This window comes from Salvelinus fontinalis, chromosome 21, assembly GCF_029448725.1.
Source record: "Salvelinus fontinalis isolate EN_2023a chromosome 21, ASM2944872v1, whole genome shotgun sequence".
Lineage (NCBI taxonomy): Eukaryota > Metazoa > Chordata > Actinopteri > Salmoniformes > Salmonidae > Salvelinus > Salvelinus fontinalis.
In genome coordinates, this window is record NC_074685.1 from 7,050,325 (window position 1) to 7,065,549 (window position 15,225).

Genomic DNA, 15,225 nt, shown 5'->3' on the forward strand with positions numbered 1-15,225 from the left:
CTCTAAGAGGGTTTACTGAGGACAGACAGACAGGCCCTGTCTCTAAGAGGGTTTAGTGAGGACAGACAGACCCTGTCTCTAAGAGGGTTTAGTGAGGACTGACAGATAGACCCTGTCTCTAAGAGGGTTTACTGAGGACAGACAGACAGGCCCTGTCTCTAAGAGGGTTTACTGAGGACAGACAGACAGGCCGTGTCTCTAAGAGGGTTTACTGAGGACAGACAGACCCTGTCTCTAAGAGGGTTTACTGAGGACAGACAGACCCTGTCTCTAAGAGGGTTTACTGAGGACTGACAGATAGACCCTGTCTCTAAGAAGGTTTACTGAGGACAGACAGACAGGCCCTGTCTCTAAGAGGGTTTACTGAGGACAGACAGACAGGCCCTGTCTCTAAGAGGGTTTACTGAGGACAGACAGACAGGCCCTGTCTCTAAGAGGGTTTACTGAGGACAGACAGACCCTGTCTCTAAGAGGGTTTACTGAGGACAGACAGACAGGCTATGTCTCTAAGAGGGTTTACTGAGGACAGACAGACCCTGTCTCTAAGAGGGTTTACTGAAGACAGACAGACAGGCCCTGTCTCTAAGAGGGTTTACTGAGGACAGACAGACAGACCCTGTCTCTAAGAGAGTTTACTGAAGACAGACAGACAGGCCCTGTCTCTAAGAGGGTTTACTGAGGACAGACAGACAGGCCCTGTCTCTAAGAGGTTACTGAGGACAGACAGACAGGCCCTCTCTAAGACGGTTTACTGAGGACAAACAGACAGGCCCTGTCTCTAAGAGGGTAATGAGGACAGACAGACAGGCCCTGTCTCTAAGAGGGTTTACTGAGGACAGACAGACAGGCTCTTTCTCTAAGAGGATACCGAGGACAGACAGACAGGCCCTGTCTCTAAGAGGGTTTACTGAGGACAGACAGACAGGCCCTGTCTCTAAGAGTTACTGAGGACAGACAGACAGGCCCTGTCTCTAAGACGGTTTACTGAGGACAGACAGACAGGCCCTGTCTCTAAGAGGGTTTACTGAGGACAGACAGACAATTAGATCCTGTCTCTAAGAGGTTACTGAGAACAGACAGACAGGCCCTGTCTCTAAGAGGTTACTGAGGACAGACAGACAGGCCCTGTCTCTAAGACGGTTTACTGAGGACAGACAGACAGGCCCTGTCTCTAAGACGGTTTACTGAGGACAGACAGACAGGCCCTGTCTCTAAGAGGTGAGGACAGACAGACAGGCCCTGTCTCTAAGACGGTTTACCGAGGACAGACAGACAGGCCCTGTCTCTAAGACGGTTTACAGAGGACAGACAGACAGGCCCTCTCTAAGAGGGTTTACTGAGGACAGACAGACAGACCATGTCTCTAAGATGGTAAATTACTGAGGACAGACAGACAAATAGATCCTGTCTCCAAGAGGTTACCGAGGACAGACAGACCCTGTCTCTAAGAGGGTAATACCTCTTAGAGACAGGATCTATTTGTCTGTCTGTCCTCAGTAATTTACCATCTTAGAGACACGGTCTGTCTGTCTGTCTGTCCTCAGTAACTGAGGACACACAGACAGACTTTGAGGACCAATTTTTTTTATAACAAAGGCAATCTAATAGTTCACAGAGGGAGATTGAGAGAAGAGAAGCAGAGTGAATCAGACAAAGAAGCAGAGTGAATCAGAGAAAGAAGTAGAGTGAATCAGACAAAGAAGCAGAGTGAATAAGAGAAAGAAGCAGAGTGAATCAGACAAAGAAGCAGAGTGAATCAGACAAAGAAGCAAAGTGAATAAGAGAAAGAAGCAGAGTGAATCAGAGAAGAAGCAGTTTGAATAAGAGAAAGAAGCAGAGTGAATCAGAGAAAGAAGCAGAGTGAATAAGAGAAAGACGCAGAGTGAATCAGAGAAAGAAGCAGCAGAGTGAATCAGAAAAAGAAGCAGAGTGAATAAGAAAAAGAAGCAGAGTGAATCAGAAAAAGAAGCAGCAGAGTGAATCAGAGAAAGAAGCAGCAGAGTGAATCAGAAAAAGAAGCAGAGTGAATAAGACAAAGAAGCAGAGTGAATCAGAGAAAGAAGTAGAGTGAATCAGACAAAGAAGCAGAGTGAATAAGAGAAAGAAGCAGAGTGAATCAGACAAAGAAGCAGAGTGAATCAGACAAAGAAGCAAAGTGAATAAGAGAAAGAAGCAGAGTGAATCAGAGAAGAAGCAGAGTGAATAAGAGAAAGAAGCAGAGTGAATCAGAGAAAGAAGCAGAGTGAATAAGAGAAAGACGCAGAGTGAATCAGAGAAAGAAGCAGAGTGAATCAGAGAAAGAGGCAGCAGAGTGAATCAGAGAAAGAAGCAGCAGAGTGAATCAGAAAAAGAAGCAGAGTGAATAAGAAAAAGAAGCAGAGTGAATCAGAGAAAGAAGCAGAGTGAATAAGAGAAAGAAGCAGAGTGAATCAGAGAAAGAAGCAGAGTGAATGAGAAAGACGCAGAGTGAATCAGAGAAAGAAGCAGCAGAGTGAATCAGAAAAAGAAGCAGAGTGAATAAGAAAAAGAAGCAGAGTGAATCAGAGAAAGAAGCAGCAGAGTGAATCAGAGAAAGAAGCAGAGTGAATCAGAGAAAGAAGCAGCAGAGTGAATCAGAGAAAGAAGCAGCAGAGTGAATCAGAAAAAGAAGCAGAGTGAATAAGACAAAGAAGCAGAGTGAATCAGAGAAAGAAGCAGAGTGAATCAGACAAAGAAGCAGAGTGAATAAGAGAAAGAAGCAGAGTGAATCAGACAAAGAAGCAGAGTGAATCAGACAAAGAAGCAAAGTGAATAAGAGAAAGAAGCAGCGTGAATCAGAGAAAGAAGCAGAGTGAATAAGAGAAAGACGCAGAGTGAATCAGAGAAAGAAGCAGAGTGAATCAGAGAAAGAAGCTGCAGAGTGAATCAGAGAAAGAAGCAGCAGAGTGAATCAGAAAAAGAAGCAGAGTGAATAAGAAAAAGAAGCAGAGTGAATCAGAGAAAGAAGCAGAGTGAGAAGAGAAAGAAGCAGAGTGAATAAAAGAAAGAAGCAGCAGAGTGAATCAGAAAGAAGCAGAGTGAATAAGAGAAAGAAGCAGAGTGAATCAGAGAAAGAAATGTGACAGAGCGAGAGAGACTTGTCCTTCAGAGAGCACTGAGGCAAACAGACACTTTGCTACAGTCTCCACATTAGATCCAAACTATCACACAAGAACTAATTGAACAATCTGTCAACTACATCCCAGAGACAGCTGCTGGTCCAAAGACCAGAGGTTGAGAAACACCAGCCTCATATGACATCTCCAATGCCATGTCCACGTGACAGTGACACACATGTTTCACATGCTTTCTATACCTCCTCTCCTCCTCCCCTCCTCTCTTCCTGTTTTCTATACCTCCTCCCATCCTCTCTTCCTGTTTTCTATACTTCTTCCCCTCCTGTTTTCTATACATCCTCCCCTCCTCCCCTCCTGTTTTCTATACATCCTCCCCTCCTGTTTTCTATACTTCCTCCCCTCCTCTCCTCCTCTCTTCCTGTTTTCTATACATCCTCCCCTCCTCCCCTCCTGTTTTCTATACTTCCTCCCCTCCTCTCCTCCTCTCTTCCTGTTTTCTATACATCCTCCCCTCCTCCCCTCCTGTTTTCTATACTTCCTCTCCTCCTCTCTTCCTGTTTTCTATACCTCCTCCCATCCTCTCTTCCTGTTTTCTATACTTCCTCCCCTCCTGTTTTCTATACATCCTCCACTCCTCCCCTCCTGTTTTCTATACTTCCTCCCCTCCTGTTTTTTATACATCCTCCCCTCCTCCCCTCCTGTTTTCTATACTTCCTCCCCTCCTCTCCTCCTCTCTTCCTGTTTTCTATACATCCTCCCCTCCTCCCCTCCTGTTTTCTATACTTCCTCCCCTCCTCTCCTCCTCTCTTCCTGTTTTCTATACATCCTCCCCTCCTCCCCTCCTGTTTTCTATACTTCCTCCCCTCCTCTCCTCCTCTCTTCCTGTTTTCTATACCTCCTCCCATCCTCTCTTCCTGTTTTTTATACTTCCTCCCCTCCTGTTTTCTATACATCCTCCCCTCCTCCCCTCCTGTTTTCTATACTTCCTCCCCTCCTCTCCTCCTCTCTTCCTGTTTTCTATACATCCTCCCCTCCTCCACTCCTGTTTTCTATAATTCCTCCCCTCCTCTCTTCCTGTTTTCTATACTTCCTCCCCTCCTCTCCTCCTCTCTTCCTGTTTTCTATACATCCTCCCCTCCTGTTTTCTATACTTCCTCCCCTCCTCTCCTCCTCTCTTCCTGTTTTCTATGCATCCTCCCCTCCTCCCCTCCTGTTTTCTATACTTCCTCCCCTCCTCTCCTCCTCTCCTCCTCTCTTCCTGTTTTCTATACTTCCTCCCCTCCTCTCCTCCTCTCTTCCTGTTTTCTATACCTCCTCCCTCCTCCCATCCTCTCTTCCTTTTCTATACTCCCCCCCTCACCTCCTGTTTTCTATACTTCCTCACCTCCTCCCCTCCTCTCTTCCTGTTTTCTATACTTCCTCCCCTCCTCTTCCTGTTTTCTATACTTCCTCGCCTCCTCCCCTCCTCTCTTCCTGTTTTCTATACTTCCTTCCATCCTCTCTTCCTGTTTTCTATACTTCCTCGCCTCCTCCCCTCCTCTCTTCCTGTTTTCTATACTTCCTTCCATCCTCTCTTCCTGTTTTCTATACTTCCTCGCCTCCTCCCCTCCTCTCTTCCTGTTTTCTATACTTCCTTGCCTCCTCCCCTCCTCTCTTCCTGTTTTCTATACTCCCTTCCATCCTCTCTTCCTGTTTTCTATACTTCCTCGCCTCCTCCCCTCCTCTCTTCCTGTTTTCTATACTTCCTCGCCTCCTCTCCCCCTCTCTTCCTGTTTTCTATACTTCCTACCCTCCTCTCTTCCTGTTTTCTATACTTCCTCGCCTCATACCCTCCTCTCTTCCTGTTTTCTATACCTCCTCCCTCCTCCCATCCTCTCTTCCTGTTTTCTATACTTCCTCACCTCCTCCCATCCTCTCTTCCTGTTTTCTATACTTCCTCACATCCCCCCTCCTCTCTTCCTGTTTTCTATACTTCCTCCCCTCCTCTCTTCCTGTTTTCTATACTTCCTCCAGTCCTCTCTTCCTGTTTTCTATACTTCCTCCCCTCCTCTCTTCCTGTTTTCTATACTTCCTCCAGTCCTCTCTTCCTGTTTTCTATACTTCCTCCCCTCCTCTCTTCCTGTTTTCTATACTTCCTCCAGTCCTCTCTTATTGTTTTCTATACCTCCGCCCCTCCTTCTATCCTCTCTTACTGTTCTCTATACCTCCTCCTATATCATCTTCCTGTTGTTACCTGTTTTAGGCAGTGTCCAGTGAGAGGCCATGCTGGAGGTGATGGAGGAACCAGAGTCCTGCATGATTTACCACAGGAACCACAACATCTCAAATCAAGAACCAGAGACCTTCAGTATGCACCTGTACTCCCAGTCAATCTCTGTCCAGCCCAGAGAGGTAGCACTCCAATACCAGGCAAGACCCAAATACCGGTATGTTCCGTCCTGTAATGGAACTGTTGTGCTGTGTTCTTGTGAAGTGGGTCTGGTCTGCTCTAAATCTCGGAGCAGTGAAGGGCCAGAGGCTTAAGAGGCCACCCCCTGACACACACACACACACACATAGGACCGCTGGTGGTTGGACCAGGGTTTGAGTTCCTCAGCTCTAATCAGCTTACCAGCTTCAGAAACTGTCCCCCATGGGAACAGGAACCATGCTTCAGAATGCTGACCCCCATGGGAACAGGAACCATGCTTCAGAATGCTGACCCCCATGGAAACAGGAACCATGCTGCTTCATCTTTCACACACACACACACACACACACACACACACACACACACACACACACACACACACACACACACACACACACACACACACACACACACACACACCCTGCTGCTAGCTCTAACCATGCCTGGCAATGACAGGCGATCGTTCCTCAAGACAGCAACAACAGTGGCTGGTCGTATGCTTCTCATATGTGCGTGTGTGTGTGAGCGCTCACCTGTGGAGTCAGGGTGAAATATGTCATGTTGTTCCATCTCCTCCTCATCTTCGTAGTGTTCCTGGTTGTCATAATGATGGTCATGGTGTGTGTGTTCGTGGTGTGTGTGTTGGTCATGGTGGGTGTGATGTTTCTCGCGTTGGGAGCGGTGTTTACGCCGCCTCCTTTTACTGTAACCGTGTGTTAACGGAACACCAATATACACTGGCTGGGGTTCTGAGAAAGAGAAAGAGAGAGAGAGAGAGAGAGAGAGAGAGAGAGAGAGAGAGAGAGAGAGAGAGAGAGAGAGAGAGAGAGAGAGAGAGAGAGAGAGAGAGAGAGAGAGAGAGAGAGAGAGAGAGAGAGAGAAAGAGAAGAGAGGTTACCATCGACACAACATTATCTTCCTTAACACTCTACTTGACATATTGGACTTACAGATGTCTGTTCCTTCCATACAGTGGACATTGCGTGTGTGTGTGTGTGGCCGTACTCACCTTCATCATCTTCCTCATATCGGTGGTGACTCCCGCTTCTACCGCCCTGCCAATCATGTGCCATCCTGAGAGAGAGACAGAGACAGAGAGAGAGTGACAGAGACACAGAGAGAGAGACAGAGTCAGAGACAGAGAGAGACAGAGAGAGAGTGACAGAGACAGAGGGAGACAGAGAGAGAGTGACAGAGACAGAGAGAGACAGAGAGAAAGCCATGTAGATTGCAAAGGAACAACTTGACAGTGTGTATAAACTTTTGAATTGCAGTTGTGTAGAACATATCACCCTGAGTCCTAGACCTCTAATTTGGCTGTTGTATGTTCTTCTACATTTTGAATATGTGGTCACTTTATTAAAGAGGAACCTTATTAATCCTCAACGTATTCCCCAAGTAAACTCATTTGTATTCCACGTAGTGATCCTGCCCTCTCCTGGTGAGGATCATCACAACATATCACCTCAGCTACCATCTGGCAGTCTTGTACTAGTCACTAACATTCAGGTCACAAATGTTCAGGTCACTAACATTCAGGTCACTAATTTTCAGGTCACTAACTTTCAGAGTTTTTTTTACTAAGATGTTGGATGCTCCTCTCCTCCTTTCATAAACAAAACATAAACAATAACAAATGTGCCTGGGGTAACCAGTGGCACTGTTTCACCAAATGCAGATTCCAGCTTTAAAGGAATAACCCTGCTGGCCATGTGACACCTGGCCAAACCACACAGCACCACACGTGCATTTGGTAACCCGGGAGATCGATGGGTGACTGACATGAGGAAAACTCATTGGAAAACCATAGCTGGCCGGAGGTTGACCACACAAGAGCTAGAGAGATAAAGAAGGACAGCAGTGTATGGGGACATGCTCAAGGAGTGTCCCTCAAAATATCAAGTCTGTAACATTATGAACAGTCAATAATCAATCCCTAACTCCTATCCCATAGACACTTTTCACAGATCGGAACGGGTCTGATTAGTGTAAGCAAAATGCCGGAAATTCCATCTGGGCTAGGTGGACATATACTTGTGGCTTAAACCCAATCCCATTCCTTCAGATCTATGAAAATTGTCCTGGGGGGGTAGGGGTTCATTTCTGACTGGGCATTAATGTACACACCACATTCAACAATGCATTTAGCTTTAGGCCTACATTAACCTTTAAGGATGACAATGAGGCAACAGATTTGTAATGATTTAATGATTTTACATATGTCTGTCTGTCTGTCTGTCTGTCTGTCTGTCTGTCTGTCTGTCTGTCTGTCTGTCTGTCTGTCTGTCTGTCTGTCTGTGTGTGTGTGTGTGTGTGTGTGTGTGTCACACAGGGATTTTGTAGGCTGATCAATACCTTTGTCAGTCCAGATCACCAGCTGGCCCCTGAGCTCCTGATCATTGGGTGTGAAGGGCATATTTCACACCCCACATACACCCTGAGTGCTGTTCATTGTAAGGACAACTCAGAACATGGAATACTTTGACTGAGTGGGCTACTGTCAATACTAGTGGTAGGCTTACAACTGGGGTGCCCAGCTCTGGTTCTTGAGGGCCACAGTCCTGCTAATTTTGGGTGTCTGATTAATTTGATTTTGAATGGTTTTCTACCTGAAAACCAGGTGTATGCATTCACTGCACAGCCATTCAATAGCATTCACTGATTAGGTAAGTACAATGGAGAAATTCAAAACAGCAGGATGAGAAGCTGCAGGGCCTGAGTTGTGCACCCCTAGTCAACACATTTCACTGGATCACAATTCTCCTATTTGGTAATGAGTTGGGTTGGAGTCAATTCCATTAAGTTTACTCACTATGGTAACAAGGCAGAGCAGATTACACAATCAACCCAAGCCATAACTGCCATAACTGCCAGGCTTAAAGATAAAACAGAGATAAAATGATTCTAAAATCTGTAAGGCAGCTCAATTCTGATATTTTTCCACTAATTGATATTTTGACCAATAAAGATCTTTTCATATCAGATCTTTTTCAGAGCTGATCTGATTGGTCAAAAGACCAATTAGTGAAAAAAAGATCAGAATTGGGCTACCTGTGTAGACACTGCCTAAAATCAAGGTTGCATTGCCCTGCTCAGAAGTTGCATACATGCATCAACCAATGGTTGCATGCTATGTCATCGACTGTGTCATCAACTGACAGATTGCTGTAACATAGTTGTGGTTAGCTGATATGTAAAATACCTTTCCAGGTGTTGGGAACTTGAAAAAAACAAGGTCAAATCATGACGTCAGTGATCTTCCGGTTGGAAAGTCGGAGCTCTAGAAAAATGCCAGAGTTTCCGACTTGGAATTCCAACTTAGATGACAGTTCAAAAACATTTTTCCCATTCGGAGTTAGTTTTTTTCACAGTTCCCAGTTGTTTTGAAGGCGGCATATATGCACAACAGCACCCTTGATTCAACTAATATGGTAATGATCAAGCCCTTGATTTTGTATATTCAGGTGTGCTGGTGTTGGGATAGAACAAATATGTGTAACTAGGGTTCCCCAAATCCTGGGTTAGGAAACAGAAACACTGCATAATAATACATGTCCTCCGTAAACTAACAAAGCAACACAACTAGCAGAGAAACAGCTCCTGTTCAGAATACACAGCTCATCTGGCCATGGTAGGTTAAATCAGGATTCATCTCATATCTAACATCTGGACATGGTAGGTTATATCAGGATTCATCTCATATCTAACATCTGGCCATGGTAGGTTAAATCAGGATTCATCTCATATCTAACATCTGGCCATGGTAGGTTATATCAGGATTCATCTCATATCTAACATCTGGCCATGGTAGGTTATATCAGGATTCATCTCATATCTAACATCTGGTCATGGTAGGTTAAATCAGGATTCATCTCATATCTAACATCTGGCCATGGTAGGTTATATCAGGATTCATCTCATATCTAACATCTGGCCATGGTAGGTTAAATCAGGATTCATCTCATATCTAACATCTGGTCATGGTAGGTTAAATCAGGATTCATCTCATATCTAACATCTGGCCATGGTAGGTTAAATCAGGATTCATCTCATATCTAACATCTGGTCATGGTAGGTTAAATCAGGATTCATCTCATATCTAACATCTGGCCATGGTAGGTTATATCAGGATTCATCTCATATCTAACATCTGGCCATGGTAGGTTAAATCAGGATTCATCTCATATCTAACATCTGGCGATGGTAGGTTATATCAGGATTCATCTCATATCTAACATCTGGCCATGGTAGGTTATATCAGGATTCATCTCATATCTAACATCTGGCCATGGTAGGTTATATCAGGATTCATCTCATATCTAACATCTGGCCATGCATGGTAGATTAAATCAGGATTCATCTCATATCTAACATCTGGCCATGGTAGGTTATATCAGGATTCATCTCATATCTAACATCTGGCCATGGTAGGTTATATCAGGATTCATCTCATATCTAACATCTGGCCATGGTAGGTTATATCAGGATTCATCTCATATCTAACATCTGGCCATGGTAGGTTATATCAGGATTCATCTCATATCTAACATCTGTATGTGATGATATATACTCTATCAAATATTCTCCTGTCTTTTCAATATACTCTCCAAAGGCATTAAATAATGTAATAAATACAATGAATGGCTGAGCAAGCTTTCCAACTCATCACTGATCGATCAGATCTATTGATTAAGATAAAACATGAGTCCAGTCTCTCCTAACGATGCTACTTTTTCGTTAAGCACACATTCATCTTTCAATGAAAGTCCAACAGTACAAGCTCATGGCGTACACAATAGAACACAATATACAAGTTGACCGTTTCTCTTATTGAGTTCATTTCCACTGAACTGTATGGATAAAAATCCCAAAGCAAACCGTTTATTTCCTGATAATGCGTATATTTAAAAGAGGAATGAGAATGCAGTCAGTGATGTTGTTAGAAAAGGTAGCTCTGTTTGTAAAGAACACACAAAAACAGCAAAAACTCAACCACCCAAACAAGTTTTGAACTCCATTCACAACAGAGCATGCATTAACAGTAACAGGAGTCAGTGGCTTACCTTAGCAGACAGTAAGAGTTTAACTGAGAGGAATTAAGTTAATGATGAACTAATAATAAATTCAGTAATGGACGCAGGTCTCAATGTCACTCTGGGCTCTGCTGCATACAACTGTCCTGCACCAACGACAGATAGCTGTTTTTTCTCCTTCCTGTGTATGTGTGTGTATGTGTGTGTGTGTGTGCGCACGCACGCACACACACACACACACACACACACACACACACACACACACACACACACACACACACACACACACACACACACACACACACACACACACACACACACACACACACAACCATCGACCCAACCATCGGTTGCCTACCACAGCCTGACACGGAACCAAACCACAGAACAATCGATTTGACAATCAGCCCCATAGTTCTTGCCAATAGAACTAGTCAACCACACAGGAAGGCAATTTTTTATGTTTTTCTGAGATTTTCATAAGGTGGAACTCCAGGAGGATACAAATACATTGTTTAGAAATAGTGCAGAAAGCACTGGGGAGTGGATGAAGGATATGTCAATCCTCTCCCTGAAAACTTTTCTTTCACCCTCAATAGCCTTTTGTCATGTGTAATAGTCTGGAGGAAATCTATAACTATTTGGCATATATAGCGTGAGCATGGAAAAGATCAATAGGTCCTGCTGGAACTAAATAATCAGTGTAAACTCTTGCAATTTTCTGGCATCCACTGTCTCGTTTTCTATGAGTTGATTGATTTATTTATCTGTCGATCGCACACTCCCCATTGCAGTCACCCGTCAGCAGGAAAATAGAGAGGTTGAACGATAGATTTCTCACAGTAGATTAAACAGAGGTGCGAATTATAGCCTATCAAAAGTTCCAGCTTTCAAAGTTTTCTGTTTAATGGTCAAATCCTACATCTGTGTGCTGTCCGTCAAGCCCCAAAAAAACATTATTCACTTGTCAGTCATAATAGTTTATTGATCTGAATGAATGAACCATCCGATTCCGATTGGATTACACCCAATTCATGTGCAATATGAATATCAATAAGCTGTTGATTGATCATGGGCTATAGAAGGACGTGAGTCGTCTTCTTCTTCAATTAGGTTTTATGGCAGTTGGCATCCAATATGCTGCATTACCGCCACTAACTGGACTGGTGTATAAATCCATTATACTTTGTGACACAAAATGTGGAAAAAAACTTACCCACCACCCTATTCCACTGAAGGACAGGATGTAAAGTATTGACCAGGAAGTAAATGGGAGCACGTCAAAGTTCAAGGATCAGTTATACACCCACGCCCCATTGAATAAACAAACCTATCCACCTAATTTTCGAACGTTGCTATGGGCACAGTTTAACAACGGAAGTGATGTATTCAACTTCCGCTTTACTTCCCTATTGCAATGTGGTCATTCCTTCTAGCCATAACCGTGGAAAACTTGCCAGAGTAAATTATTTGAAAGAGTCAATTTATAAAGTATAAAAGTCAAGTAAACAAGTCTTGGTGTATAAGTGTAATTTTATATTTATTTCATTCAAGTTCGCTAACGTTAGCTAGACCTACGAGTAGGATGGTTCTGTTGTGATAATAACACGATAGGCTACATAACTATAACGATAACTACAATGATAAACTATAGGCTACATAACTATAAAGGTTGGTGTGCATCCACACTAGAGGAAAGTTTGTTGTTTATCATTCTGTAGTCCTACACCTGTCAATCAACTGATCAACGCATCCTACTGCACTCTGCCTGTTAATAATGTGGTAACACAAGACCGTTCATGAGGCACAGATACTGGTTCAGACCCTTCAGGGAGTGTTCGTTGTCATAGCGACAACTGCAAATAATACTTCAATGTAGGCTACATGTAGGCCTAAAAAAAAGAATATAGTAACTCGTAATTAAATGCAGCAACAACAAATGCCATTTAGACTGCACATCTATTAGCCAACAGCAAGTCATTCCCTCGTTGCTCAAGTGGTTTGCAAGTGATTTTTCTAATGGTTGTCAATTCCTTTGGATCTTATTCTTCACTGTGCTCATCTCTCTGTCTGTCCTATGCAACTCTTTGCAATGTATGAGCGGAACAATGTTATCAAAACCAGCCAAAAGTCATCACACCAATGCACTTTCTCTCCTCAACATTCCCCAACATGCATTTTCTATTCTGTAGGCCTGTTTACATTAATCAGTTAGCAAGACCAAGCCTGCTTCTTTCCCCAAATACGCTATTAGGCTTAGTATATATATTTTTTAAATAAATAAATGTCCTATAGCTTCTATTATAGCTTTTCCTGGGATTTCACGAGAAGAGGAGTGGCCTATTGCGGAGAGGCTAGTGTAGCCTATAGTCCAGGAGTCAGTGTTGCCAACTCCTCAGTAAGGAAAGTAGCTATTGGCTGTCCTAATTTGGATAATTGGCCATGTGCATGTAATTGTGATGGACGCTGTAGGAGAGAGGAATAACGTCGTGGGAGAGACAAAAAGTGAGTAAAAAACACCCTAAATATGTTTAGAACTACAAATGAACTTTCTTCTGTCGATTCTTGTTTTTCTTAATATCACAATTCTAACCCTCCTCCTTTATCCGGGCTTGGGACCGGCAAAAGTGACCCAAAAGAGACACTCTGGCAGAGTTACTTTGTTTTTTATTTAATTTTTTTGTTTTTGTTTTTTAGTTTACTTTTCTTAATTTAGTTTGGTTTTTAACCTTATGGTCCACTTAGGAGCCTACAACAAGTCACAGTAAAACATGAACATTTTTAACTATAACATTAAAAAAAAAATTGTATACAATCCCCCTTAACAATCTAAATCACAGGTGTCAAACTCATTCCACGGAGGGCCGAGTGTCTGCGGGTTTTCGCTCCACCCTTGTACTTGATTGATGAATTAACATCACTAATTAGTTAGGAACTCCCCACACCTGGTTGTCTAGGGCTTTATTGAAAGGAAAAACCAAAAACCTGCAGACACTAGGCCCTCCGTGGAATGAGTTTGACACCCCTGATCTAAATGGACCAAAAAGAGACAATAGAAAAAACTGTCAATGGCAATGTGAGAAAATTATGGTAACTAGTCTGGCCCTAATTTTTATGTAAGCCAGGGCGGGATCAGCCAGCATTTCATTTGCTGTCTGGACACGGAGGGGTGAACATCTCCTGCTCTGACTGCAGCTGGGAGGGACTGCTGCGCAAGGACTGTGAGTGCTTTGGGACTGGGGTGGGGCCCGCAGCAGCACCCGCTGCTCATTGAGAAGAGTAAGAACGATATGTGCTTTCACGTCAGAGTCTCCAAAAGTCTCCAATAACACCAGAAAAAGCCGCTAGATTTGTCGATAGTCGCTTTTTTGAAAATGTGTCGCTAGGAGGGGTCTGAATACTCGCTAAATATAGCGACAAAGTCGCTAAGTTGGCAACACTGCCAGGAGTAGGTAGCCCTGTTCCTAGAGTGCCGCAGGTACTGCAGGATTTTGTTCCAACTAGGTACCACACCTGACCAACTGAGCTAATTGATCAGTTCAATGATTGGCTAAATTTAATTCACCTGGTCTTCCAGGTTGATTAAATCAAAAGCATGAAGTGGGGTTGCCTACCCTTGTTATAAAGCCTGTTACGCACAGGAACAGCTGGAAGACAGAGGCTAGTGATGTGTAGCCAAAGTAAGAAGCTAAATATTAGCTAGATCATGGCTCTAACCCAGTTCCTGGAGAGCTACCGTCCAGTAGGTTTTTGTTCCAACCGTAATCTAGCGCACCTGATTCTAATAATTAGCTGGTTGATAAATTGAATCAGGTTAGTTACAACTGGGGTTGAATTGAAAACCTACAGTGTGGAAATATATATAAAACACATGAAAATCACATTTTTGACTGCACTTGGCCTTTAAGACGTGGCCTTTCAGCCCGCAGCAGGATGTGACCGGTGCATAGAGCTGCTCTGTTAACTTCCTACAGATTAGATTTAATACAATAGAAGGGGGAGGGAGGAAAAGAGAGGTGTACAGAAAGCTAAGTAAAAGGGGAGAGTGCTAGTGGCATGGTAGTGAATGAGGAGGAGTGATGGAGAAGGGAATGGGAGGAGGAGTGAGGTGAGAGATTGTCAAGCATGTTCCAGAGTGTGCGATCAAAGTCATTTTCCTGTGATTATCGGGTTCGATAATCCAGCTCAGTGTCCAACTCAGTGGCCTTGTGGTTAGTTTCCACCCTGAGATTGTAAGGTTGGGAGTCATACCAAAAACAAAAAATGGGACCACATGAGTCTCTGCTTGGCGCTCAGCATTAAGGAGATTGGGGGTAAGGCCCTGCGACGGAATAGCATCCTGTCCAGGGGGTATACTTGTACATCAAGTTACATTACTCTACAGAAACAGGAGAAAATAAAAGCTTACAGATAACCATCTTCTCTCAGTTTTATCCTCTCAACCAGTGAATATACACTGAACAAAAATATAAATACAACATGCAACAAATTCAAAGATTTTACTGAGTTACAGTAAAAGGGAATCAGTTCATTGAAATAAATTCATTAGGCCCTAAACAATGGAATTCACATGACTGTGAATACAGATATGCATCTGTTGGTCACAGATACCCTAAAGAAAAGGTAGGGGTGTAGATCAGAAAACCAGTCAGTATCTGGTGTGACCACCATTTGCCTCATGCAGCGT

General features: G+C 43.5%; 1 protein-coding gene across 4 annotated transcripts in view; it reads right to left on the minus strand.

Annotated features, from left to right (window-relative positions):
- Positions 1 to 10,683, minus strand: part of LOC129818108 (electrogenic sodium bicarbonate cotransporter 4-like) — a 49,536-nt gene extending 38,853 nt beyond the window's left edge. For all 4 annotated transcript variants that reach the window (XR_008753906.1, XM_055873681.1, XM_055873680.1 and 1 more), the window contains exons 1-3: positions 10,569 to 10,683; positions 6,515 to 6,579; positions 6,039 to 6,254 (exon numbers count right to left, since the gene is read on the minus strand). Coding sequence is in view for 3 of the 4 variants with exons in the window: in XM_055873681.1 (XP_055729656.1) it covers positions 6,039 to 6,254; positions 6,515 to 6,578 (280 nt within the window). In the remaining variant the exon portion in view is untranslated. The remainder of the gene's footprint in view (positions 1 to 6,038; positions 6,255 to 6,514; positions 6,580 to 10,568) is intronic.
- Between the last annotated feature and the right edge of the window lie 4,542 nt (positions 10,684 to 15,225).